General features: G+C 31.7%; 4 protein-coding genes across 8 annotated transcripts; all 4 read left to right on the top strand.

Annotated features, from left to right (window-relative positions):
- The first annotated feature begins 1,649 nt into the window (after positions 1-1,649).
- On the top strand, positions 1,650-5,042 carry LOC123197469 (receptor protein kinase-like protein ZAR1). Of its 2 annotated transcripts, XR_006497882.1 has the most exons (3): positions 1,650-3,137; positions 3,896-4,043; positions 4,246-4,360. XR_006497882.1 is itself a non-coding variant. In XM_044611789.1 (2 exons), the coding sequence occupies exons 1-2, from the start codon at positions 1,841-1,843 to the stop codon at positions 4,860-4,862; spliced, it is 1,914 nt and encodes a 637-aa protein (XP_044467724.1). In that variant the 5' UTR covers positions 1,650-1,840; the 3' UTR covers positions 4,863-5,042. The 2 variants fall into 2 exon arrangements, 1 of the variants encoding a protein (XP_044467724.1); XM_044611789.1 differs by lacking the exon at positions 3,896-4,043 and having other exon boundaries at positions 4,246-5,042.
- A 3,155-nt stretch (positions 5,043-8,197) lies between these two features.
- LOC123197200 (transcription factor bHLH130-like) lies at positions 8,198-10,530 on the top strand. The gene is made up of 6 exons (XM_044611374.1): positions 8,198-8,920; positions 9,244-9,578; positions 9,662-9,832; positions 9,935-10,000; positions 10,079-10,147; positions 10,239-10,530. The coding sequence occupies exons 1-6, from the start codon at positions 8,518-8,520 to the stop codon at positions 10,308-10,310; spliced, it is 1,116 nt and encodes a 371-aa protein (XP_044467309.1). The 5' UTR covers positions 8,198-8,517; the 3' UTR covers positions 10,311-10,530.
- Positions 10,531-14,059: 3,529 nt separating this feature from the next.
- Positions 14,060-17,490, top strand: LOC123197201 (ras-related protein RABA4d). The gene is made up of 2 exons (XM_044611375.1): positions 14,060-14,487; positions 16,879-17,490. The coding sequence occupies exons 1-2, from the start codon at positions 14,273-14,275 to the stop codon at positions 17,315-17,317; spliced, it is 654 nt and encodes a 217-aa protein (XP_044467310.1). The 5' UTR covers positions 14,060-14,272; the 3' UTR covers positions 17,318-17,490.
- A 2,911-nt stretch (positions 17,491-20,401) lies between these two features.
- LOC123197629 (protein POLYCHOME-like) lies at positions 20,402-22,409 on the top strand. 4 transcript variants are annotated; one of them, XM_044611959.1, is made up of 3 exons: positions 20,402-20,668; positions 20,864-21,273; positions 21,762-22,409. In XM_044611959.1, exons 2-3 carry the CDS (start codon positions 20,911-20,913, stop codon positions 22,116-22,118), a joined length of 720 nt encoding a protein of 239 aa, XP_044467894.1. In that variant the 5' UTR covers positions 20,402-20,668; positions 20,864-20,910; the 3' UTR covers positions 22,119-22,409. The 4 variants fall into 4 exon arrangements, with proteins under 4 accessions (XP_044467894.1, XP_044467893.1, XP_044467891.1 ...); XM_044611958.1 differs by having other exon boundaries at positions 20,861-21,273; XM_044611956.1 differs by having other exon boundaries at positions 20,403-20,668; positions 20,880-21,273.
- Positions 22,410-23,650: the final 1,241 nt, after the last annotated feature.

The following is a 23,650-nucleotide window of genomic DNA, read 5'->3' as shown; positions in this document are numbered from 1 at the left end:
ACGAGTTTAGATCATTACACTTATAAATCTAATATATTTTAACAAAAATAATGCACATGCTGAATTTTTGCGAGATTTTCAGTAATTTGAGTCATTTTTAACAATTAAATTGGGAAAATGAAATTTAGTCTATTTTGCATAAATATCATAGGTTTCGAATAAAGGCTTCTCCAATCGAGCTTTTGCATGAAATAATTCGAATAATTTATAATAAAATTTGTCAATAGTGTTATGTTAGGATAGGTTTACAATCAAGTATTGATGAAATTTCATCAGGTTTGAAAAAAATTGATGAATTTTTATACACCCCCTAATTTTGGTATTATAATTAAAAAACCCTTAAATAATAATTTCTACCATCTATTTTCTAAACAAATTATACGGAGAATCTGATCTGAATAAAAATTCCTGATTGGGATGGACATGAATGAGGGGTTCAAATTTCTCATTGTCGTTTGGTTTGATTTTAAATCTGAGAAGACTTCCCTTGTAACTACTTAAATGGCCTTTTCCTAGTGGAACTGAAAAGTTAAAAACATGTGTCTGTCTTTTTTAATTCTTTTCTGACACCAGCGATTGTCTGAATCTGAATCATTATCTTAAAGCGACACTTGAGAACGACCCTTTTTATCGTCGGCTAAACCCCACCCAAGGTTTGATGTAAGTACACTTTCACCACCCAACTTTCAAAAATCTAAATACTTATCTACAAGTCAACTCCGATTAAAAATATCTATTAGGATTAGGGATAAAATTATTATTTAATAAAAAAATTTATAAAATTAAAGTTTTATCAATTTTTTTCTATGTTTAAAAATCTATTATTTTCTTCCTTATCAAAAATTTGAAAATTATATATTTCCTTTTAAGGTTCGTTATTTTCCTTTGCTGCTACTCCTTCGATGACTGGAGTTGGCCAACCACTATACTTGCGCTCCTCTCTCTCCTAGATGATGATAAATCATCGGTCAATTGAAGTTGGGTTAACAATTTGTCAGCTTAAAGAAGAAACAAATCTATGCATTGCATAGGTCTATTTTTTCCCGTCAATTTGTGCGTTAGTTGATTCACAAATTGATTGGAAGAAGACTTTATTTTTTTTTTCTAGTCGATTGGTTACTAGTGTTCCAAATAACAAATCAAAACAATGAACCTTAAAAGAGAAATGTTTATTTTTTAAACCTTAAATAAAGGAAAAATAATATATTTTTAAATTTAGAGGGAAAAATATGATAAAACTTTTATTTTATAAAATTTTTTATTAAATAACGATTTTATCTATAATTTTAATTGATTTTTTAATAAAAAGTTATTTGTAAGTGAATATTTAAGTTTTTAAAAGTTAGATGATGGAAGAAAATTACATCAAACTTTGGGTGGGAACATCTTTGGATAAAGGGTTTTAAGGTAGACTAATTTTCTTTACTAATTTAGTAAATTTATTATTTATATAATTTTTACAACTTCTTCAACATCAACACTTGAAATGTGTTAAATTATTAGATATTATTTATTTATTCCAAAATTAATTGAATTTATAAAATAACTAAAACATGTGCAATTTAATTTCAAATTGAAATGGTAATAGTATTTTAAATAAAATATTATTTTTCAATAAAAAAATATAACTAGTCAAGACATTCAAACTTGATGTAGCCAGCCACCTCGAGAACACTAAAACATTCAAGTTCAAATTTCTTCTTCTTCTTCTTCTTCTTCTTCACTCTTCAGTTTTTGCTTATTTTCTGCAACTACTTGTTGCAACAAACAACATTTAATTTGAGTAATCACTAGAGCTTCACACTATTTGATATTCTCGCTATTTGAAACGCTAGTAACAATGCTTCTTCAACTCTTTCTCACACTCTTGTTCACTCCTATCTCTGTCTCTCTCAACCAAGATGGCCTTGCTCTTCTCGCACTCAAAGCCGCAATTTCAACTGACCCAACTCACTCGTTCGACTCATGGTCTGACTCAGACTCAACCCCGTGTCACTGGGCTGGCATTTACTGCATTAGAGACCGAGTCACCTCACTCTATCTTCCGAACAAAAACTTCACTGGCTACATCCCCTCCGAACTCGGCCTTTTGAACTCGCTTACTCGACTCAATCTCGCTCACAACAATTTCTCCAAATCAATACCTGCCAATCTCTTCAATGCCACAAGCCTCGTTTATCTCGATCTCTCACACAACTCTTTCTCTGGTCCAATACCTGATCAAATCAAAACTCTTCAACACTTAGCACACTTAGATTTATCTTCAAACCACCTGAATGGGTCCTTACCCGAATTTCTACTCGACCTAAGAGGCCTAACCGATGATCTAAACTTGTCTTATAATCAATTTTCAGGTCAGATTCCGCAGATGTACGGACATTTTCCGGTTATGGTGAGTTTGGATCTACGGTATAATAATCTCAGCGGAGAAATACCTCAAGTGGGGTCACTGTTGAACCAGGGACCCACTGCATTCGCCGGAAACCCGAGGCTTTGTGGGTTTCCATTGCAGAGTCCATGTCCAGAAGCTGAGAATCCCAGGGCTTTTTCAAATCCAGAAGAACAGAAACCAGAAGACCCCAAGAGTTCAAGCTCAAGCTATGGAGGTGAAGGGAAAGAGAAAAAGGAGAGAAGTAGTGGGTCAGTGGCAGTTTCAGTAATTTCTGGCGTTTCGGTGGTGGTTGCGGTTGTTTTCGTCTCGGTATGGCTGTTCCGGAGAAAACGACGAGCTGGTTGGGGCAAAATGGGGAAGAAAAATAAGTGTAGTGAAGTGGTGGTTGACGAAGAGGAGGGGCAAAATGGTAAATTCGTTGTGATGGACGAGGGGTTTAATTTGGAGCTGGAAGATTTGTTGAGGGCGTCGGCTTACGTGGTGGGGAAGAGTAGAAGTGGGATTGTGTACAAGGTGGTTGCTGGGAGACAATCCGGTGTGGTCGCGCCTACCGTTGTTGCAGTGAGGAGGTTGAGTGAGGGTGATAACACGTGGCGATGGAAGGAGTTTGAAGCTGAGATGGAGGCCATTGGAAGGGTCCAACACCCAAACATCGTGGGATTGAAAGCTTACTATTTTGCAAATGATGAGAAGTTGCTGATATCTGATTTTGTTCGCAATGGAAGCCTGTACACTGCGTTGCATGGTAAAAAAAGCTTTCTATTTCTATTATTTTTCTGTTAGCCTGCCTTTTGAATTGAGGTGATTAGAAACATCTGTAGAGTTAGGGGAATGCATTTGAATCGAGTTTGAGTTTGTGTTTGTGTTTGTCTAATCTTAATTTTAAGTTTGACTTGATTTGAGTAGAACTAAACTCAAACTCAATTTCGTCGAGTTTGTATTTCGTCGAGTTTGTGTTTGTGTTTGTCTAATCTTAATTTTAAGTTTGGCTTGATTTGAGTAGAACTAAACTCAAACTCAATTTCGTCAAGTTTATTTTAAAGGTGTTCAAGCATGACTCGTTTGAAAAGAACTAAACTCAAATCAAGCGTTACACTCAGTTTAGTACTAAAACGATACCGTTTTAATACGTATTAGTTTAAATGAAGTTACTTAAATCGATTCGTATTGAATTCTTTAAGCTCACGAGCTTAACGAATCGAATATTCCCGAAACTCGAATTCAAATATTTATCTCTTAGATTTAAATTTGAGTTCGTTTAAACTAAATTTGTTTCGTATTCGTTCAAACTTGGAGCGAATTTGGTATGAATTCAATCCTTTTTTAAGCCTTCTTGGATGTAAGTGCGTGTGAACTAGTCAAATTGTCCTCATTGAAACAGTAATAACTCATTTCTGATACACCTGTAGGATCTTTCTCTTTGTTTTCTTCCATCACAAAATTTGTGAATGTGCTCTCTTAGGAGGATAACCTTGTGAGGGTAATTTTTCATGTAAGTTTCAGAACTCGGCGACAAAATATTGATGTTGTGGTCCTCTTCATCTGCCTCGGATTGCTCTTATAAATTCCCTGGCCAAATTTATTTAATGGATCCCATTTAGTGACGGACAGGTGCATGGTCTTCAATGCAATTGATATCTAACAGTGACAGGTAATAAGAGGTGGACCATTATCACCCCATATAGTAATCCTGTTCCATACTGCATATTTTCACCCGACTGGTTACAATGCTAAATATACCTAGTTACAATAGTGGATTTGTTACCAAAATTGACGTTTATGCTTGTTATGACACTCTATAATGACAAGAAAATTCAGTTATAATAGGCTAAATAGTTGTGTAATTGTTGCAGGGGGACCTTCCAGTTCTTTGCCACCACTTTCATGGGCTGCCAGGTTAAAAATTGCTCAGGGAACTGCTAGAGGTTTAATGTACATACATGAACACAGCCCTCGGAAATATGTTCATGGTAACATCAAATCTACGAAAATCCTTCTCGATGATGAACTCCGACCTTACCTCTCAGGTTTTGGAATCACTCGTCTTGTCCCTGGTGCGTCCAAAATGACCAAAAACCAAACCATTGTAAACTCTGCAATGGGTTCCAGAATTTCTGCTCCTGCTTCAGTTTACTTGGCACCGGAAGCTCGAATTTATGGCAGCAAATTCACTCACAAATGCGATGTCTACTCATTTGGTATTGTTCTCTTGGAATTATTAACTGGCAGACTGCCTGATGCCGCACCTGACAACGATGGTAAGGGGCTAGAGAGTCTTGTTAGGAAGGTGTTTCGTGAGGAGCGTCCCATGTCTGAGATTATAGACCCTGCATTGCTGAATGAAGTTCATGCCAAGAAACAAGTTATCGCTGCATTCCACATTGCACTTAATTGCACCGAGCTGGATCCAGAGTTTCGTCCAAGGATGAGAACTGTGTCGGAGAGTCTTGATCGCATCAAATCACAATGAAAATTTTCCTGGAAGTGCCTTGTAAAGTTCTGTTCATTGTTGCGACATTCCAGGATTTGATGTCTAAGTTGTATCAATTTTGATGTCCTTCTTCTAGTTATGTAGGTTTATTGAAATGTATGGCAACTTGAAACCTTTCTCGTAAGCAAGTGCATTGTCCTTGAATGTGTTTATAGTCCATCCATCCATCTCGACCTCTTGAAGTTAATCGGATTCCTTTTGCCATACAAACTAATTCAGCACAATAACACTGTTCACATCAAGATTAAGAGATCAGAAGAATCATCAATCATTTATTAAAATGCAACTGAGTTATTCCATTCGTCAAGAGAGACAAGGGCTAGTGATCTCGACTGTTGATATGTAGCTAATTTTGAGGCCAACCGGTCCTATACTTGGGGCAAGAAAGAGCTTCTAAAATTCTTTTTGGTGTTGCAATTTTCTCAGCAGGACGAACCGCTTTTCAAATTGGGTATGCGAATGTTTGATCTTAAATGTTTGGTCATCTGGGTCATGATTTGAAAAGCGGCTTTAGGTTTTTGGACTTCAACAACGAATTATTTCTCTAATATAAGGATATGATTTTACTCAAGGGCTTCTATTTGCCTTCTTTTTTTTTTAAAATTAAATTATTGAATTCTATTTAAAGCTCGTTGATGCCAAACCATTCATTCTTTTGTCCTCTTTGACTTGAATATATTTTCAAACTCCAAATGCACAAAAGACTTTATTCTCCACCCAAAAAGTATGTCTTAATGACCAAATTTCATGAGCTTCTTCTCGCCACTCCTATAAGGAGTCAAATCCTCTCTTGGAAAGTTGAGATGAGAGCAAAAAATATGAGAAAATTTGTATAGATAGACTTGGAATTGTCTTGCCACTTGAAACCAGAATATGAATGCCTTTGAGTCAACCATATATTAAAAGTGTTTCTTTTTTAGGTTAATAATTATATATTTTTCTAAAAGTTAATAAATTTCATTAATTAATTAATTATTTAAAACCAGATAATTTTATTAAAAAATAAAAAAAAAATGATAAGATCTAACTTACTGAAAAGAACGAGAGATGTAGTATTTTGAAACAAATTATTTATTAATATATCAGTTTATAAAAATCAATATTTGTGTCATGTTTTATTAATATTTGTATGAGGTTTTAATGATGAAAATTTGAGTTTATTCAGGTTTATGTATGTTTTCACGTATAATTTAGATAAGCTTCCAGGATGAATTTGGTTGATGAATATTAGGTATGATATGAATAAAGTTAGGTTCACAAACCGTTTGAATAAGATCTATGATGAGATAAGAAATACGAGAGAATAATTCTCTTAAAATCAAATTTGATAGACTGACAAATAAATAAAGGGTAGTAATATATGTATAAATAATAAGTATAATTTTATGTATAAATAATAATATGTTATTATGTGATTAAGTATTGTTTTATTTTTAAATTAAAATTATCCTATTATATATTGATATTTTATTGTTTATGTATAAAATTGTATTTATTATTTATGTATATAATTTTATTGATAAATAAAAAAAGAAAATCAATGAAAAGTGAACACCAAATCTAGTAGAAAGGGATAGGCAAGTGTAAAGATAGAAATACGAAGAAAGATCCTAAAAAAAAAGAAAGAATTGATATCTAAAAAGAAGTAAAAAAGGATTTTGCCCTTTCTGGAGATCAACAGCCAAATAAGAATAATTTTATATATATTTCAATTATATAATTAAATATAATTAATATATTATTATATGATTTGATATTATTTTATTATTAATTTAAAATTATTTTATTATATATTGATATATTAAATATATATTTAATTATAAATTTAAAAATATATATGTATAATTTTATAAACAAGATTATGTATATTAATTTTAAATACATAAATAAATATATTATTATATAATTAAATATTATTTTATTTTTGATTTTAAATCATATAATTATTTAATATATTTTTTTATATATTTAAAATAAATACCTATTATTTTATTATAATTTTATTGGCATAAAAATCCTATAATTTTAAATTGAAAGGCAAAGACGTTGAAGCGTGTCCATGTTTCCATCCACACAAAGCTTTATTTGGAATTGGATGGAGGCTGTTAACTTGACTACCCGGTCTTGTTCATCCTTTCAAAGGATAAGGTGATTCTATTTACCCGACCTAATATTTTATACACCTATTTTTTATATATAAATATATGTATTAAATATTTTTTAAATTTAAAATTATTTAATTATTAAATAATATCTATTTATATATTTTAATATTCAAAAAATGTTTTTCCTTCTTAACACACGAAAATGTTTTTGAATATATACGATATTATAGATATTATTTATATAAATTAAGGTTTTTTAAAAAATAATAATAATATAATAAATATTGTATAAAATTTTTTAAAAATTTAAAAATATTTATAATATTTTTCAGCATATATATATATTAATTAGTTTTTTTATTATTTTATTAATATTTTTATTATTTTATTTTTAAAAAATTATATAATATAATATAATATTTAATATATAATATATAAAATTAAAATTTTAAAACACAATATAATATATTATTCTATTATTATAGATGTGGCGGGATGTAAGGGAAAGGAAAGTGAAAAGAGGGCAAGGGGAATCAGATGCGGCAAGAATCAGGTGCTCACGGACATTGATTTGATACACAGTGACGTCAAAGCCATCTAATATTATCAAATCACATCATATTATCCGCCCGACCGTTATGCCTCATCAACTGACCTATTCCCAAGGCTTAACGCCGTCAAATAATTCCGTTATCTTTCATTCATTTTTTCGCGGGTGGAGTCGTTAGATGACAGTCAACCGTACTTCAGCTTGGTTAGCCAAAAATAGACAAAAAGAATAAGATAAATATAACCTCCCTTCATTTCTTTCTTTCTTTCTCTGTGGGTATCACTTATTCGCTACCATCAATTTTATAGGAATTGAATTCTATTAAAAATATATAAAATAATTTTTAAAATATAAAATATTAAAAAAATTAATTAATATATTATTAATTTTAAAAAATATTATAAATATTTTTAAAATTTTTATATAAACTTTTATTATTTTTTTAAAACATATATTAATTTACATTAATAATATATATTATATCATACAATATATTAATTATTTTGTATTAATTTAATTTATAATATATATTATTTTACATATATTTTATATTTATATTATATAATAAACATACCGTATCGAATATACACCATTTCTTTTCCGTTATAGCTTTCCCAAGATCTCCTTGCTTTCGGTGCTTTCATATCTTTTCATCTCTTTCTTACTTCATCTTTCCTCTGTCAAACTTCCTTTTGTATGCCCTTCTATTTATTACATTTTACATTGTTAGCTTCTACTCATCATACATGTACATCCTTTCAAGCATTTTTTCTGCCTCCTACTTTAGTTGCTTCCTCTTCAAGTTCTTATCTTTCTCTGCTTATAATTCAAGCTGAAATTTTCTCTCCAGAAATTGATGCATCACATTTCATAGAATTATTAAGCTACTTGGAATGCTTCTCCACCATCGAATCTTTAACTCAACCAAACAATTTCTTGTTTCTCAGTAAGATTTAAGAGCCGAAGCACAGTTTTTATCATGGATTCAAGTGCTAGTCATAATTTTCAGAACCAATCCGATTCTGGGTTGTTGAGTTTTCACTCTGCTCCAAGCTCTCTTCTTGCTAATTTCACTGACACATTTAATAAGAGAAATTTTGAATCAGAGAGGGTAATCTCAAGATTCATGAATTCTGGTGGTGATACTGGTAATAATTCTAACTTTCAAGAGTTTGAAGATAAATCGTCGGTTCATTATGGGAATAATTCTCAACAAAACTGTTCCGGGTTGCCTCTTCATTATCCAAGGCACAGCTCTCCGATGGACACCTCATTTGAGTTCTTAATGGATCATAACACACAATTAAAAACTGTTAACTCCAATCTCGTTAGGCACAGCAGCTCCCCAGCAGGACTTTTCGCCAAACTGTCTGCACAAAACGGTACTGTTGTTCTTATTTCTCAGGTTAACTCTATTTTATTTTATAGCAAAGTTTTCATTTCTCAGGTCAATTCTTATGTGATATGTTTCTCTGAGAGATTACATGGAGCTCTACTAACAATGGTGAATCTTTTTTGCTTAACCAGAGTTGGACTTTGTTTTACTGATACAAAGATAAATACATGGATGGGGTTTGAAAGTAGTGTTTCTTTATGTTAAATTTAATTGATCTAGTGCTGCTGCTTTTATGCCATTTACTTGGTGAGGAGATGTCCTCTGAGAAATTGGGATGTCAAGTACTGAAAATTTCTCAGCGAATTGCAGGCTACTCCACCGGAAACCAAGCAGGAAACTATGGTGGGTTGAATGGATCCAATGGAGAAGTGAGTCCATCAACAAACAGAATCAAAAGTCGGCTTAGCTTCTCCTCAAGAATACCTTCACCCCTAGGCGTGTTGCCGCAGGTCTCAGAAATTGATAGCAACAGCATTGCAGGTAGCCCTACAGACGGGAAAACTGGAAATGGTAATGGCGATGCTCGATTTTACAGTGCTGGATTCCCATATGGATCTTGGAACGATTCATCCCATTTCACAGATAATTTTCCTGCCATGAAAAGAGACCAGGAAAATGACAGGAAGTTTTTTTCTAGTACCCAGGTATCAATTTTCACATGATGCTTAATTTCTATCCTTATCTTACTGCTTGCTCAAGTATAATCTAATCTTTTTTCTATACTAAGAATGGAGAGCTTGGAAATTGCGTTCACATATTATCCCACCAGCTGAGTTTGCCTAAGACTTCAGCAGAGATAGCTGCCATGGAAAAATTCTTCCAATTTCAGGATGCTGTCCCCTGTAAAATTAGAGCTAAACGTGGTTGTGCCACCCATCCTCGAAGCATTGCCGAAAGGGTATATTTATCTCTATCATAAACCAATCAATATTCTAAGCACTTAAGAGTATGATAGGAGTGACCGATCATATGTGATGACTATGAATATAAATATTTTCAGGTGAGAAGAACACGGATCAGTGAACGGATGAGAAAGCTACAAGAGCTTGTTCCAAATATGGACAAGGTATAATTTCTCCACACTATAGCCTCAAAATCTTATCATTTGCAAGCTTTAGATACTTATTTTGTTTCCTCTTGGCAGCAAACGAACACAGCAGATATGTTAGATTTGGCTGTTGAGTATATTAAAGACCTCCAAAAGCAATTTAAGGTGATAGAAGAAACTGAACTTCAATTTTTAACATTCTTGCCAAATAATTCATCATCTTACACTATGATAATACTAATACTCTGCTTTGTAGACTCTTAGCGACAACCGGGCAAACTGCAAGTGTTCGAATATTCAGAAGCCAGTCTCTAATCAAATTGTTTGACTCCCTTCTGTACAGAAGACAAAGGAAAGTGATGACTAGGGATTAGCATTTTCATTTTCTTTTGATGAACTGAGCAAATATAGTGAAGCTCAAGTTTCTATCACTTCATTGGCATGACTTAGAAAGGCAGATAGAATTTACACCACAAGATTCAAAGCCTGTAAGCTACGAAGTAGTGGTTACAATATAATATGAAATAAAGTGGTAATTGTACAGAACACGTTTATCTGATGCATTTCTTTTATATTAAAGCCATCCATGGCGCTGGTTCTTAAAGTATGACCGAAAGAGAGCGTTATACTTCCATTTTTGCTATACCTCTTTTGCTTAGACAAACGTTTGACCCAGAACAGAAACGTATACATAGTTATCTCCATTTGTTATTTTTCAAAGATAGCCTCCAGTATTTCAATAAAGGAAAACACGTTCTGAGCCCTACTCTTCTTTTTTATTAAGGACAAATACTTGCGATGTTGCGATATCGTTTATAAGGATATTTAGAATTGATATTGTTTAATAAATATAAATAAATAAACAAAAATTCAATACAAATTATCAAATCGTTCTTGAAAAACTCAAATTAAATTTTATTAACAATCTGATAATTAATTGATTATTGAATTATAATAACTTAAACTTTTTATATAAGCTAATAACTTTTTTAATTAAAATAGAAATAGTAACTCTTTTAAAATGAAAAGTTTATTGAATTAAGATATTAATTTAACTATAATTAAAAATATTAATTAATTATAAAATCTAAAAAACTGTAATTATAGAAAATAATATTTTTTAAAAATATTTTCTAAATACAAAATATTTTTAACTCAAAATAAGACTCTTGATAATTTTAACTATTAAATATTTACCATATTAAGAAATTAACATTAAATTAAAGACTTAATAAAATGAAAAAAATTAAATTAAATTAAATTCTCCGTAACTAAGAAATTTGACTCTACATAACTTGCCACATAAATATGTCACATCACACTAAGAATGTTGCCATATCATTCTCGGTTGTCATATCCTCCACTTATTCTCTCTCTTGCATTTGACTTATTTCTTTAATATCATTATTTGTCTTTTTCACTCGATCTTCATTATTCAAATTTTTTGTCAACCTCTTTTCTTTTCATAATTTAATTGTATTTTTCCTCCTCAATTGGAATACCTTAGTCCCCCCATCATTTATGGATCAAGTCCTCGTCCGAATAAGTTCTGGCATTTTATTTTCTATGTTTGTTCAATGAACTCACAACTACACATTTTATTTTCTTCCTTTCTGGAAGGAGAGTCAAGTTAAATGTCCACCTGGCAATAGTTGAAACAAAAGTCAATATTTTGCACGGGCCTTGATCAAGCCCAATAGCCTTACTCCGTTTATTTTATTATATAATAGGTTTTGTTATGTTCCCTAATTTAATAAAATTATGTGTACTTGTTTTAAAAATATAAATAAAAATATATTATATATATATTATTAAATAATTAGATAATTTTTAATTAAAAATTAAGTGATACTTAATCATATAATAATATGTTATATGTGTATTTATTTATATATTCAAAAGTAAATATACAAAATATTATTTTATTTAACAAAGGTCAAAAGATTATTTTCTACTTTGAAGGTTTGTTGAAATAACAAATTTCTATCCTTTAAATTTAAAAAAATCAAATTCTCAACTGTCATCCGCTTCTATTAACGGGTTCGATTAAATGAAATAGAAAAAGCCCATTTTGCATATATTTTTTTTTCATTTTTCCTCTTCTTTTTATTTTTCTAATTTTTTCTCATCCTTTTTTAAAGTTTGGAGGGTGAAATGTAAATTTTTGATATATAAGGGTGTTAATAAAAATTTAGGAAGTTTTGGAAGTTCAAAAAAGTTAAGAGGTGTTTTTAAAATTTTTAAAATTTCAAAATATACCTTAATAGTTACAAACCTCAATAAATGACTAAAATGCAACATTTTAAAGTTGGATAGAATTTTAATATTTTTTTAAGTGTCTATATTGCTAATTTTTAAAGTTGTAAGATATATTGGTAATTTAACATTTATATTAAATGTTAATAACAATTTTATAATTTTAATAAAATAATAAAACAAGTATTTCTAAGAACAATAAAACTATATGTATTTATTTTAAATACACAAATGAATATATACTTGATATGTATTATCAAGTGATTGAGTGATTTTGAATTAAAGATAAAATAATTTTCAATAATATAATGATATATTATATGCATATTTATTTATGTATTGAAAAATAAATATGCACAATATTGCTCTTCTAAAAAAATTAAACAAATTCATTAATAAAAGTGGATGATGGATGAGAATTTGATTTTTTTTAAATTTAAAAGGTGACAATTTTTCATCCTATCACTAAAGGTGTTCATCGGTTAATCGAACTAGTTTGCCAATTTTTCAAACTGAACAAAATTTTTGGTTTGGAAAAAAATCATGAACCAAAATCGAACTGATTTAAAGATTAATAGATTTTGAACTGAACCAAAAATACCAATTAACCTAACTAAATTTTCGGTTATTCGATTTTTGAACTGAATTTTAAAAAATTATCATATTTTATTATTTTTTCCAATTTTTGAAAATATTTTCACTATTTTATTAATATTTTATCTAACTTTCTAAAAACCGGTTCGATTTGGTTAATCGGTTTTGAAAATTAGACAAATCGGTAACTGAATCGAAAAACTGATTTTTTTTTAATATTTTGAACTAGTATTTGAACCGATTTTTAAATAACATATTTTTCAGTTTAATTTTGATTTAAAAATTAGTTTAATTTGGTTATTAGATAATTTTAAATGCCCTTACCCATTGCTCCTATGTTAAAAAGTAGTCATTTAACCTTCAATTAAAAAAAAAAAATTGTAAAATACATCCTTAAATATGTTAAAAATCTAATAACCTAAAGCCAAAATAGTAATTTTATTATTCATAAATTTTGAAGAAAAACAATCATTGTTTATTAGATTTAAATATTTTAAACACGATAAATTGATTATCCCATTAAAAAAGTTTAAAACCTATAAATTAATTTATGAATTTTTTACACTTTTATATATATTAAAATTATTGTATGACCTTAATAGTTATAATATAACATTTACACCTATAATTTATTGTATTATATTCAATTTTTTAAGGTATAATTGTCATTTTTAAAACTATTAGAAGTAGAGTGATATTTTAAAATTTTTTAAAGCTTTTAAACTTTTTTTATATTTCCAATAACCTAAAAAAATTTCAAAAAGATTTCCTAATATTTTAAAAGTTATGGTTTACCTTCTGATATACAATTTTATGTCAAATACACCTCTATCTATACAAAGAAAGGAAAAAATGATGAAGGTGAAATAAAAAATATATATATATACTTCTTGTATAATTTGAATATTTAAAAGTTATTTTAATTTTGATTAATTTAGGGTTATTTAATAATTTTAAAAAATAAAATAATAAAGATAAAATGGTAATTTCACTTCATAATATTGATGTTACGTTAATGGAGTTTTTTTTTTTTTGGTTAGAAAGTGTTGTTTAAGTTTGATTTTATGTGAGAAATTGTTATTTATACATATAAAGGGTAAAAAAAGTTTATGGCCAAACCTTGGGTGATTTAAAAATCATAGGCCGAGATGTAGCAATACTTGCAAGAGCACCTAAAACAAATGTTCCCGAGCACACCATAACATTAGGAGTGGTAAGCAAAGCAGCAAACCGTTAACGGTCCCCGCATTGACCGTTGGTCTCATATTTCCCTCTTCACACAAAACGATTTCCAATCTCATTTGATCTTCCATTCCATGAGCTTCAGATCTTGTTCACCGATGAATGTCTACACATGATTGATCTTACGAAATTGTATTGTTTTTAGGTCCAAATCTGTGGGTTGGATTGGAGTTTTGATATTGTTTCTGGTAATTGACAATGTCAGATTACAGTCAAAAGATTGATTATGTATTCAAAGTGGTATTGATTGGTGACTCCGCCGTGGGAAAATCTAATCTCCTCGCACGTTTTGCTAGAAATGAATTTAGCCTCGATTCTAAAGCAACAATTGGAGTCGAATTTCAGACCAAAACGCTTATTATTGATAACAAAACGGTTAAAGCACAGATTTGGGACACTGCTGGCCAGGAAAGGTATTCATTTTCATCTTCCAGTTTTATTTCTTATTTTCGGAGTCAGGTAGGATATGGGGTTAGGGTTGCATTTAGAATTGGATTTTACACGTCGTGTCTTTAATATCTTTGACACTGCATAATGTGTTTAATTTACAATTCTAGTTGGTGGAGTGAAACATTTGTGTCTGTAATGTTTTAGGAATTCAAAAAAATGATTAATTGGTTCTCAGGTGAAACGGAATGAAGAGATGAAAAATGGGTAGCCTGGGAATGGCTTCGTGTAAATGGTGTCAAAAGCAGCCCTTTTGTATGGCAAAGTGTGGCCTTGCTCAGCAAATGATTGGTTTAGGTTATGATTAGGGAGTCTCGAAAGAAGTCTGAGATTAGGAGTTAGTTAAAGAGTTGTTGGGTGACTTTCCTCTTTAAGGTTCTCTAAGGGTGCTGTTAGTGTAGATGATACAAAATCTTTTGTAGATGTTAATTCCCCCATCATGCTTGAGGGTATACAGCCCTATAGTTTCTCATTTCTTGCTTGGAGCTTAAGCATGATTTAATTTATTGAATAAATATGTCTGCTCTGTGGAGAGGCTGCTGTAACTCGATTGTGTAGCAAGAATAACTCTCCCTTTTTTCAGCTTTCTTGACAAGGAAATTTAAGATACTTGAGAAATGAAAGAATTTTTAGAATTCCCAAATAATCTATAGATTTCAGAAAGCTTGTTGATACAGTCCGCCTTGAATAGTTTTCAGCATCTAACAGGGTTTTGTTTCAGCAACTAACACCATGAATATGTGTCCTCCTTTTAAGTGAATGAATTCTGCTTTTCGAATATGCAATGCAGCATTATTATTAATCGGGGACATCGATTTTTGTGTGATTTTGGCATCATTAGAGTTTTAATTCTTATTATTTTATATACTATACCAGAATAGAAACGAACTTTTATGTAGATATAATTTCTCAGGTCATGTCCAGTTGTTAACTTACCTTGTACTTCTAATTCTTGTGTTGGTTAAGCCTGACTTGTTACGCAATGCTGCCCAAAATTTGTGCTTGCGCTGGGCATGTTGACCCAACTGCATCAGCAAACTAGGACCATATAGGTTTCTAGCTTTATGTTATGTCTAATTACTTATTGACCTGTCAGTGTATCAGCAGCATGATTATCATATATTTTTTGGTTTACCATTCGAAAGTTTACCACCCTGATAATCATTCCCTGTATCTGTTCTCTCGGTTTGCATGCTGAACAGTTTTTCTTGCCTTCTCTCTCGATGAAACTTCGTTAAAGGTAGGGATCTCTAGCTTACATTCCAAATTTATCAATCCAAACTTGTTCTTTCCTTCTGCATTCTTCAAGCCCCTTCCCAGTACATAATCTTTCATTTGAGATGCTCTCTTTATTCTGCTGTCTTTTATCTGCATCCACCAGAGGTATACTGATCAGCCTTTGTGCTCATTATGGTGATTGAAGGCTAAATATTTTCTTATATCATCTGGCCAATCTGTTCCCTTTTGGATAAGTTAATCTGAACAAAATTCTCCAAGAGCTTTTTGTTAGCATTTGAGGAACTTTTTCTTATACATTTGGAGAAAGATTAATGTATAAGGTTTTGAACCATATGAGCAGACATCATAAATATTTTCAGTTTGAAACCCAACTTCATTACCAAAATTCTATCGAACCATCTTTTCATTGATCCTTTATTTCAGCAACCATCAAATGCATGTACTTTAACAAAATTCGATGAGGGAATTTCAAGAGTAGACTGTCAACATCAGAAACCTGACAACTGAGAATCTTATCAAGCTCTCAACTCTTTCAACCATAAAAAAATCTTCGTATCCAGGTTAGAGTCAGATGATTTCGAACTCTTTAGCATCCTGATAATCTAGATAAAGGAAAACAAATCCTCTTCTTAGCTTACTTATAGTCTTCATATACATATCGGCTAAATATTTCTTCAAAACTCTGCAACTTATCAATGAACAAACTTTTACTCTAATGCCATTGCTTTTCTAACTGATTCCACTTCCATGTTATTATTTTCTGTATATTTTTGCTGAACCATGAAAGGATATGTATTGTTTGTAAAAATTGATGGGAATGCATAACCTGTTTTATTACCTAATATGCGTAACAATCAGCTTGGTTTGAGAGGTTAGGTCACATTTAAGTTATTCTAAATTTAGAGGTTGTTAGCTCAGATTCTCCTATTGATATTGCTGAGAAAATTTTTAAGATCATGTTTCATTTGAATCCATAAATAACTGATTCTATCTGCTAGAGGGTGTCTCAATCTATAGCCTCAACTTATTATGTCCGGGGTGGGTTGTTTGTTACGTTAAGATGGCATGAATCTGTTTTAGTTTCTGGTTTTTGAAGTCATCGTCAATTCTCTCCTCAGGTACAGGGCAGTGACAAGTGCATATTACCGAGGAGCAGTTGGGGCAATGTTAGTTTATGACATGACCAAGCGTCAGTCATTTGACCACATGGTGAGGTGGCTGGAAGAACTAAGGGGGCATGCTGATAAAAATATCGTGATTATGCTCATAGGAAACAAGTGTGACTTGGGAAGTCTTCGAGCAGTGCCAACAGAAGATGCACAAGAATTTGCACAAAGAGAAAACCTTTTCTTTATGGAGACATCAGCTCTCGAAGCAACAAACGTTGAAACTGCATTTTTGACAGTGCTAACAGAAATATACAGGATAATTAGCAAGAAGTCCCTTACAGCAAATGATGATGGATCTGGAGGAAGCTCAGCGCTTCTGAAGGGAACTAGGATTATTGTTCCTACCCAGGAGCAGAATTCAGCAGGGAGAGGCTGCTGCCCGTCCTAATAATTTAGAACTTCCTTTTTTTTTTCCTTTAAATTTTTTCACTTGGAAAGATTTTGTTAATTTAGGGCTTTTAATTGTTTTCAACAGAAACAGAATCATATATCATGTGGAAAAGTGTTTATTGAATTGTTTTGTTTATGATGAGTAAAATTACATCAGCTCTAACAGCCTCATTTCTGTGTTTGTGGAGGAATGTAGGATTATAAATATGAAGTTTGAATTTTAGAGTTTAGACATTGTTCCCACTTCCCACATTTGGTAATGACTTACTGTTATAGAGTTGCATGGAAATTCTATTCATTTATGCTTGCTTTTGTACAATGTTCATAGTTCTTTCTCTTCATTCAATGACAGAAGTTTTATTTATCAATAAAATTATATTTATCCATTTTTTGAGTACACAGATAGATATACATTTGATATGTATGATTTAACGATTGAATGATTTTAAAATAAAGATAAAATAACATTCAATCACGTAATGACATACATAAGTATATATATATTTATGTATTCAAAATAGGAATGCATTTTTTTATTGTATTCTCATACTCAGCTTGAATTGAATTTTATTAGTCCACAAACAAATGTCAACTGTCTAATGGTTTCTTCATTTCTTAACATGTTCAATACCTTTTGCATGATTGAACAAGGGTCAGTCTCATTCCTTAATAATTGAAATATCTAACAATTGATACCTTAGTGCAGCCCATAAGGTAAAAATATTTTAAACTGGACTAATTTATAGGCAGAATAACTATGTCCCATCCATAGTTCATATTATTAACAAGTTCTTATCTCAAACTTTAAAAACGAACTCTCCCACCCTCATCTTTTATTAACAACACTTTTTTCACCAGTTACCCAATTTATATCTACTAACTTTAATTGTGAAAAGGCATGAAAGTAATTTACCAAAAACCCTTAAAACAAATTCTTCAATGCAAAACTCCTCCATTCAATAATTTTTCATGACAAATAAATCTTTTCACCTCCAATTCTTCATCTATGCAAAACTCATCTAGTGGTGTCGACATCTTCAATGCAAAATGCCTAGCTATCAGCTTGCAAACATCTGGTGGTGCATCCCAATGACTTGACACGCCACCAAAAGTTTGTATAAGTCATGTTAGGAGTGTGTCGATAACCTATACTACCTAAACGCATGTTTTGTATGACAAGAATATAGAATTCCTGTCTCGAAGTAACGAAGAGGGTGAATTTTCTTCAAGTGAGAAAAGATTGGCCAAAAAACTTATTCCCATCCAAAGTTTAGTGTATCCCCAAACTCTCGTTTGTTAAGTTTTGAAAACTCAAATATCAATCCATTAGTTGTTAAAGTTAATAGAATTAGTTAGTTATAGGGATAAAATTATTATTTAACTAATAATATTAAAAAAATATGAAATTTATATAATTTTCCTTCTTTGGTTTGAAAAATTAACAATTTCCTTCAAAATTAAGTTTTGAAAAGTTACATATTTCCCTAGGGTTTGCATTTTTTCTTACATCTCTAGTGATTGGACTCCAATTGCGAATTGACGGGGTACGAAAATGATGATGAGATAGATGAAAAAGTCAATGGAAGACAAAGATCCAACGATGAAAAACACCAACGAAATCAAAAAGTAGACAAAAGACAAAGCTTAGATTCATCGAATCAAAGCTTTCGTCAGGGTTTTTCGTCAAATTGGCTCCAAAAAAGACAAATCACACAATTGGTTCCTCATTTTCTATTGAATCAACTCCATCAAAGATGAATTGCACAAATCGATTGGGTTTTTGGTTGGCTTGGCTTTTTTTATTTTTTGCTAGCAACACCATTTCTCTTCATCAGTTATCTGAGTTGGTAAGATAGAGTTGTTTTTCCTTAGTTTTCTTCATTGGTTGGAGATGAAGAGAGAAAATGATGAAAGACAAAGGTGCAGGTGTGTTATTTCTAAACTTTGAAGGGCGATTGAAGATAAAAATTTTGAAAAAAGATGAAACCCAAGAACAAGGGGGAAATATCATTTTTTCTAAATTATAAACTCCATCAAATTTTTATCTTCTATGGGTATATATTCATAAATTTTAAAAAGGGTAAATTAATAATTTATAATTAAATTAACTGATTTTGTTAACTTTAATAGTTTACGGATTGGTATTTGAGTTTTTAAAACTTAACAAAAGAAAGTTTTGAGATGCACTTAATCTTGGGTCGAAATAAGTTTTTTGGTTAAAGAGATTTAAGTCGTTCCATTATAACTTTGTGTCCATCACCAAATAAGCACTCAAGTTGTCAAAATAGGGTTTAGAGTTAGCATAATCATCATCATTCCAAATAGGTAGACTATGTTGCATTTAATACAAAACGGTTATATTGTTTTGATGACGTATTAAATACAAAGTAATTAAGTTGATCAAATAACATGTATCACATTAAATATAAAGTGGTGATTTCACATCCAAAAACCTCCACATGTATTGACTTGATCATACACGTATTACCCAAATTGCGTGGACATGCAAACTTAGACAAGTATCCAAGCACCCCGTATTTTTTTAATATGAAAATATCCTTATCACTTGACTGTTAAAACCAAAAGGTGGTTATCTCTAAAAAAATCCTAGAATTCCACTGATAATCTTTTAGACTCATTTAACTAATGAAAACAAACACATTCCTTGTAAATGTTCTAAAATAATAATAATAATAATAATATAACTGACGATATAAGTTATATAAGTTCAAAAGTTAGAGTTACATAATTTTAAAATAGTGTAATAGTTAATGGTTTTAACATGGTAAGAATATAGTTACATTTTAATTATAATTGTTGAATTGAGGATGATGATTCCTTGATAATAAAAAACACTAATTTAATGTTAGACAATTATTATAATCATAATGAATTTGCTTATTTATTATTTAATACATTTATGTTATATTTAAAAGATACGAAGAAAAGATTTTTTTATTAGAATGAAAAGAAGATTTTCCTTTACAGAAAAGGAATAAAAAATCTTTGTTATCTTTGTAATGGGAATGAGAATCGAGATCCCTCTCTGTCTCTCTCTGTTGCAATCCTTAGTAGAAACTTAGCATTCATGCCATAAGGGGTAAACAAGTCATTATGCCCTTCTAGAACGCCCGCCGTTAGCAAAATTCGAAATTTGAAAGATCGCCGCACCTGCTAAAGATCTTAGTTAGAACCGCTTATGTTTTTCATTTGAAAATTTTGCCAAATTCACTTCTCTCTTTACCGCATGTAAAACCGCTCTCTTTTTATTTATTTTGTGATGCACAGCACTGATTCACCCCAACCCTAGCCTCTTCAGAACACCAGTTTTGCATTTGTCCCCTTCAAGGTAAGTAAAATCTCTGTTTGGCTCCTAGAAAAATTCTCATTTTCTCGAGAAAATTTTCATTTCCAGAAAATGAGAGTTTATTTATTTTTAGAATTCAGAGAATTTTTAATTTATTGCAAGAATAATGTTTGGAATCCTAATATCTTCACTTTATTGGAGTTTTTTATTTTTTATATATATATATTTTTTCAGTAGATCTTGTTTCTTAAAGTTTTCAGAAGAAATACGAAACAAGGGAAAAAATGCCGGAGTCACGTGACAGATTTGTGAGGCCAGTTGATATTGCGACCGTCTTTGCTCAAAAAAGGTCTGGAACTCTCGGAATCCTCAGAGACGAACCAGAACAGAGTTCAGATCAATTGGAATCTGCAGTCACTCGACTGGCCAATACAACGGCGGCACGTGGACAATCGATAGGTGGTGGTTTGGGGACCCCGAGAAGCGCTTTCGGGCATAGAAGAAGAAATGTGTACGGATTTACATCGGCGACACGTGGACTAATGGGAAGAGAGAATGCGCCGACAGGAAGTACTCGTAGAGGATCTTTTGCGTTGCCTGCTTGGTACCCGAGGACGCCTCTGAGGGATATTACCGCTGTTGTGAGGGTAATTTTCTTATTTTCTTTATTCTCTTACTAGACATTTGAGGGATATTACCGCTGTTGTGAGGGTAATTTTCTTATTTTCTTTATTCTCTTACTAGACATTTAATTTCGTTTCTATTAGTGTTAGTTGGCATGCTTGTCATCTTGGTTAGGTTGCTCTGATTTGAACTGAATCTTGACTTCTATAGTATGTAAGTTTTTGGACATTTGATACATTTTCTTATGAAATAATCTGGTGAAATGCATTCCTGTTGGGTGTTCTGCATTTTTTTAATTTAAGCGTTCAACCAATGACACTCATCAGACAATCTGTTTGAAGTGCCTTACAGCGATTGTGTATATTCATCAATGCTCTAGTCAGAGTATCAAGGGCCCTAACTCGACTCAAAGATTTTTTTTTTTTTTTGCAGTTCATTGTTGTAATTCATTTTTCCTTGTTTGGGCTTTCTAACTCCATATATACATATTTCTAACTCTGGCTTTCTCTAGGCGATTGAAAGGAGAAGAGCTGGCTTGGGAGAAGTTGAAGGCCTGGAAAGTCCAATGTCACAGGATCAAAGGGTAGTTGACCGACTTAGGCCACTGTCAGGTGCTCAGCTAGAGCACGATACTTCAGTGTTGTCCCCAAATCCACCCTCTGTTAGTAAAGTGCCTAAGATTTTGCTTGATATCACAAATCAAGCTGGTGGAGAGTTAGAGTCTGTAACACCTCAGCAGAAATTATTGAATTCAATTGACAAAGTTGAAAAAGTCATAAAGGAGGAATTGAATAAACAGAAGAGGACCCCAAGTGCTAGGAAAGCTGAGAGGGAGAAAAGGGTTCGTACATTAATGTCAATGCGGTGATTACTCTAATTCCCCAGCAATCAGATTTCGGAAACAGCAGTGGCCAGAAACCGGACAAACTAGATTGGGCCCTGCAGTGAGATTGATCATCTTCTGATGATCATTATTAGCTCTTTAGACATTGGTCATCCCATGATGATATCTTGTTTTTGTTTTTTAAAATAATAAATTATGTACACAAACAATGAACATAAAACCTGTATACAATCGATGACGTATCACATGGTGCAATTATGTTCAAATAATCCTCCATTACATGGTTTGTGCTTGTGTTTGCACAAGTTTATATTCGTTTTTTGTATACATATCGCTATTCTTTTTGAAATTGACGATGAAGATAGGATCGACCGGGCTCTGCCCAGGGAGATTTACTTTAGCGGTCAACATTGTTGCTGAAGGCTCTGTGAGAAGCAGGGACATTCTGAAGCCTTCACTCTTTGAAGGTCTCAATAGGAATTTTAGGTATTAAACTGTTCTGTCTTCATTCTTTGAAGGTCCTAGAAGGAATTGTTGGGGGTGTTATGCTGGTTTTATGTACATATAGGCCACATTTCAGATTTAACCATATGAAGATAAGTTTAAATTTTTACTGACTCATGAAGCTGTTTGTTAATGGTGCTTGAGCAGTTTTTGTTAAGTGATGCTATCTTTTATGAACTTGGTGAAGCAGATAGCTTTTTCTAGGCCGTGGATGACGATTGTTTGTTGAAATCATCAGTGATCAAAATGTTAATGTGTGATGACATTCACTTTCATGGGGCTACTAGTTCTTACAAAATTTCATTATTGTGATGACCGAAGCTCCAATTTGATTGACTATCTTTTGCTTTCTCTGGTCCGCTCGAGCTGTTGGTTATGGATATAAAAAATATTGAATAGCTAATATGAAGTAGATCGACTAACTCTTATGTCCAGAGCTTTTCTGTTAGCTGGTTGAAATATATACAATATGTCAGTAACATTTGGCAAACTTCCATCATTTTAAAGACTGAAGTGTACTTTTTTGTTTCTATTTTCCTAGTAGTTCCATCTGTTGAACACCCATATAGATTGTAGCAATTATTCATTTCAGGGTAGATTTCACTTTTATTCATTTTGTTCCTTTTAAATGTTTCGTTATTCATTCACTTTCATGTTTTGGATTGACAATCATTATTCACTTCATGGGTCAAATCACTTTTATTCCTTTTAAATGTTGGGTATTTGTTAGGTTTTTAAATCTAGAGAGAGGATTGTAAAAGTATACTTGTAAGGTTTTCAAACTTATAAGGGCATACCCAAAATAAGCTCCAACCCTGATAAATTTTAGTGACCCAGACCTAAAAGAAGACTTGAGGACCAAATGGGTAAGCTCAAAGCCCAGGCCTAAAAAAAATTTCAAGCTCAGGCTTGAACACGTCTGGTCTGCTTCAATAGGCTCAATGGACATGCTTAGTTTGCATTGATAATGGAGATGACATGAGTATGAGTTTAATGGGTTTTTTTTTTTTTTTTTAAAAACTACGTTTTGTTCAGATTGAACTGTTTATTGT

The sequence above is a fragment of the Mangifera indica genome, chromosome 15, assembly GCF_011075055.1.
Source record: "Mangifera indica cultivar Alphonso chromosome 15, CATAS_Mindica_2.1, whole genome shotgun sequence".
Taxonomy (NCBI): domain Eukaryota; kingdom Viridiplantae; phylum Streptophyta; class Magnoliopsida; order Sapindales; family Anacardiaceae; genus Mangifera; species Mangifera indica.
This window is presented reverse-complemented; position numbering and strand designations above follow the sequence as displayed.

Coding starts and splice junctions, on each gene's coding strand:
- LOC123197469 (XM_044611789.1), top strand. CDS start 1,841: ATGCTTCTTCAACTCTTTCTCACACTCTTGTTCACTCCTATCTCTGTC. Junction 3,138..4,245: donor CCTGTACACTGCGTTGCATG/GTAAAAAAAGCT, acceptor TAATTGTTGCAG/GGGGACCTTCCAGTTCTTTG.
- LOC123197200 (XM_044611374.1), top strand. CDS start 8,518: ATGGATTCAAGTGCTAGTCATAATTTTCAGAACCAATCCGATTCTGGG. Junction 8,921..9,243: donor CAAACTGTCTGCACAAAACG/GTACTGTTGTTC, acceptor AGCGAATTGCAG/GCTACTCCACCGGAAACCAA. Junction 10,148..10,238: donor ACCTCCAAAAGCAATTTAAG/GTGATAGAAGAA, acceptor TCTGCTTTGTAG/ACTCTTAGCGACAACCGGGC.
- LOC123197201 (XM_044611375.1), top strand. CDS start 14,273: ATGTCAGATTACAGTCAAAAGATTGATTATGTATTCAAAGTGGTATTG. Junction 14,488..16,878: donor GACACTGCTGGCCAGGAAAG/GTATTCATTTTC, acceptor TTCTCTCCTCAG/GTACAGGGCAGTGACAAGTG.
- LOC123197629 (XM_044611959.1), top strand. CDS start 20,911: ATGCCGGAGTCACGTGACAGATTTGTGAGGCCAGTTGATATTGCGACC. Junction 21,274..21,761: donor ATATTACCGCTGTTGTGAGG/GTAATTTTCTTA, acceptor GGCTTTCTCTAG/GCGATTGAAAGGAGAAGAGC.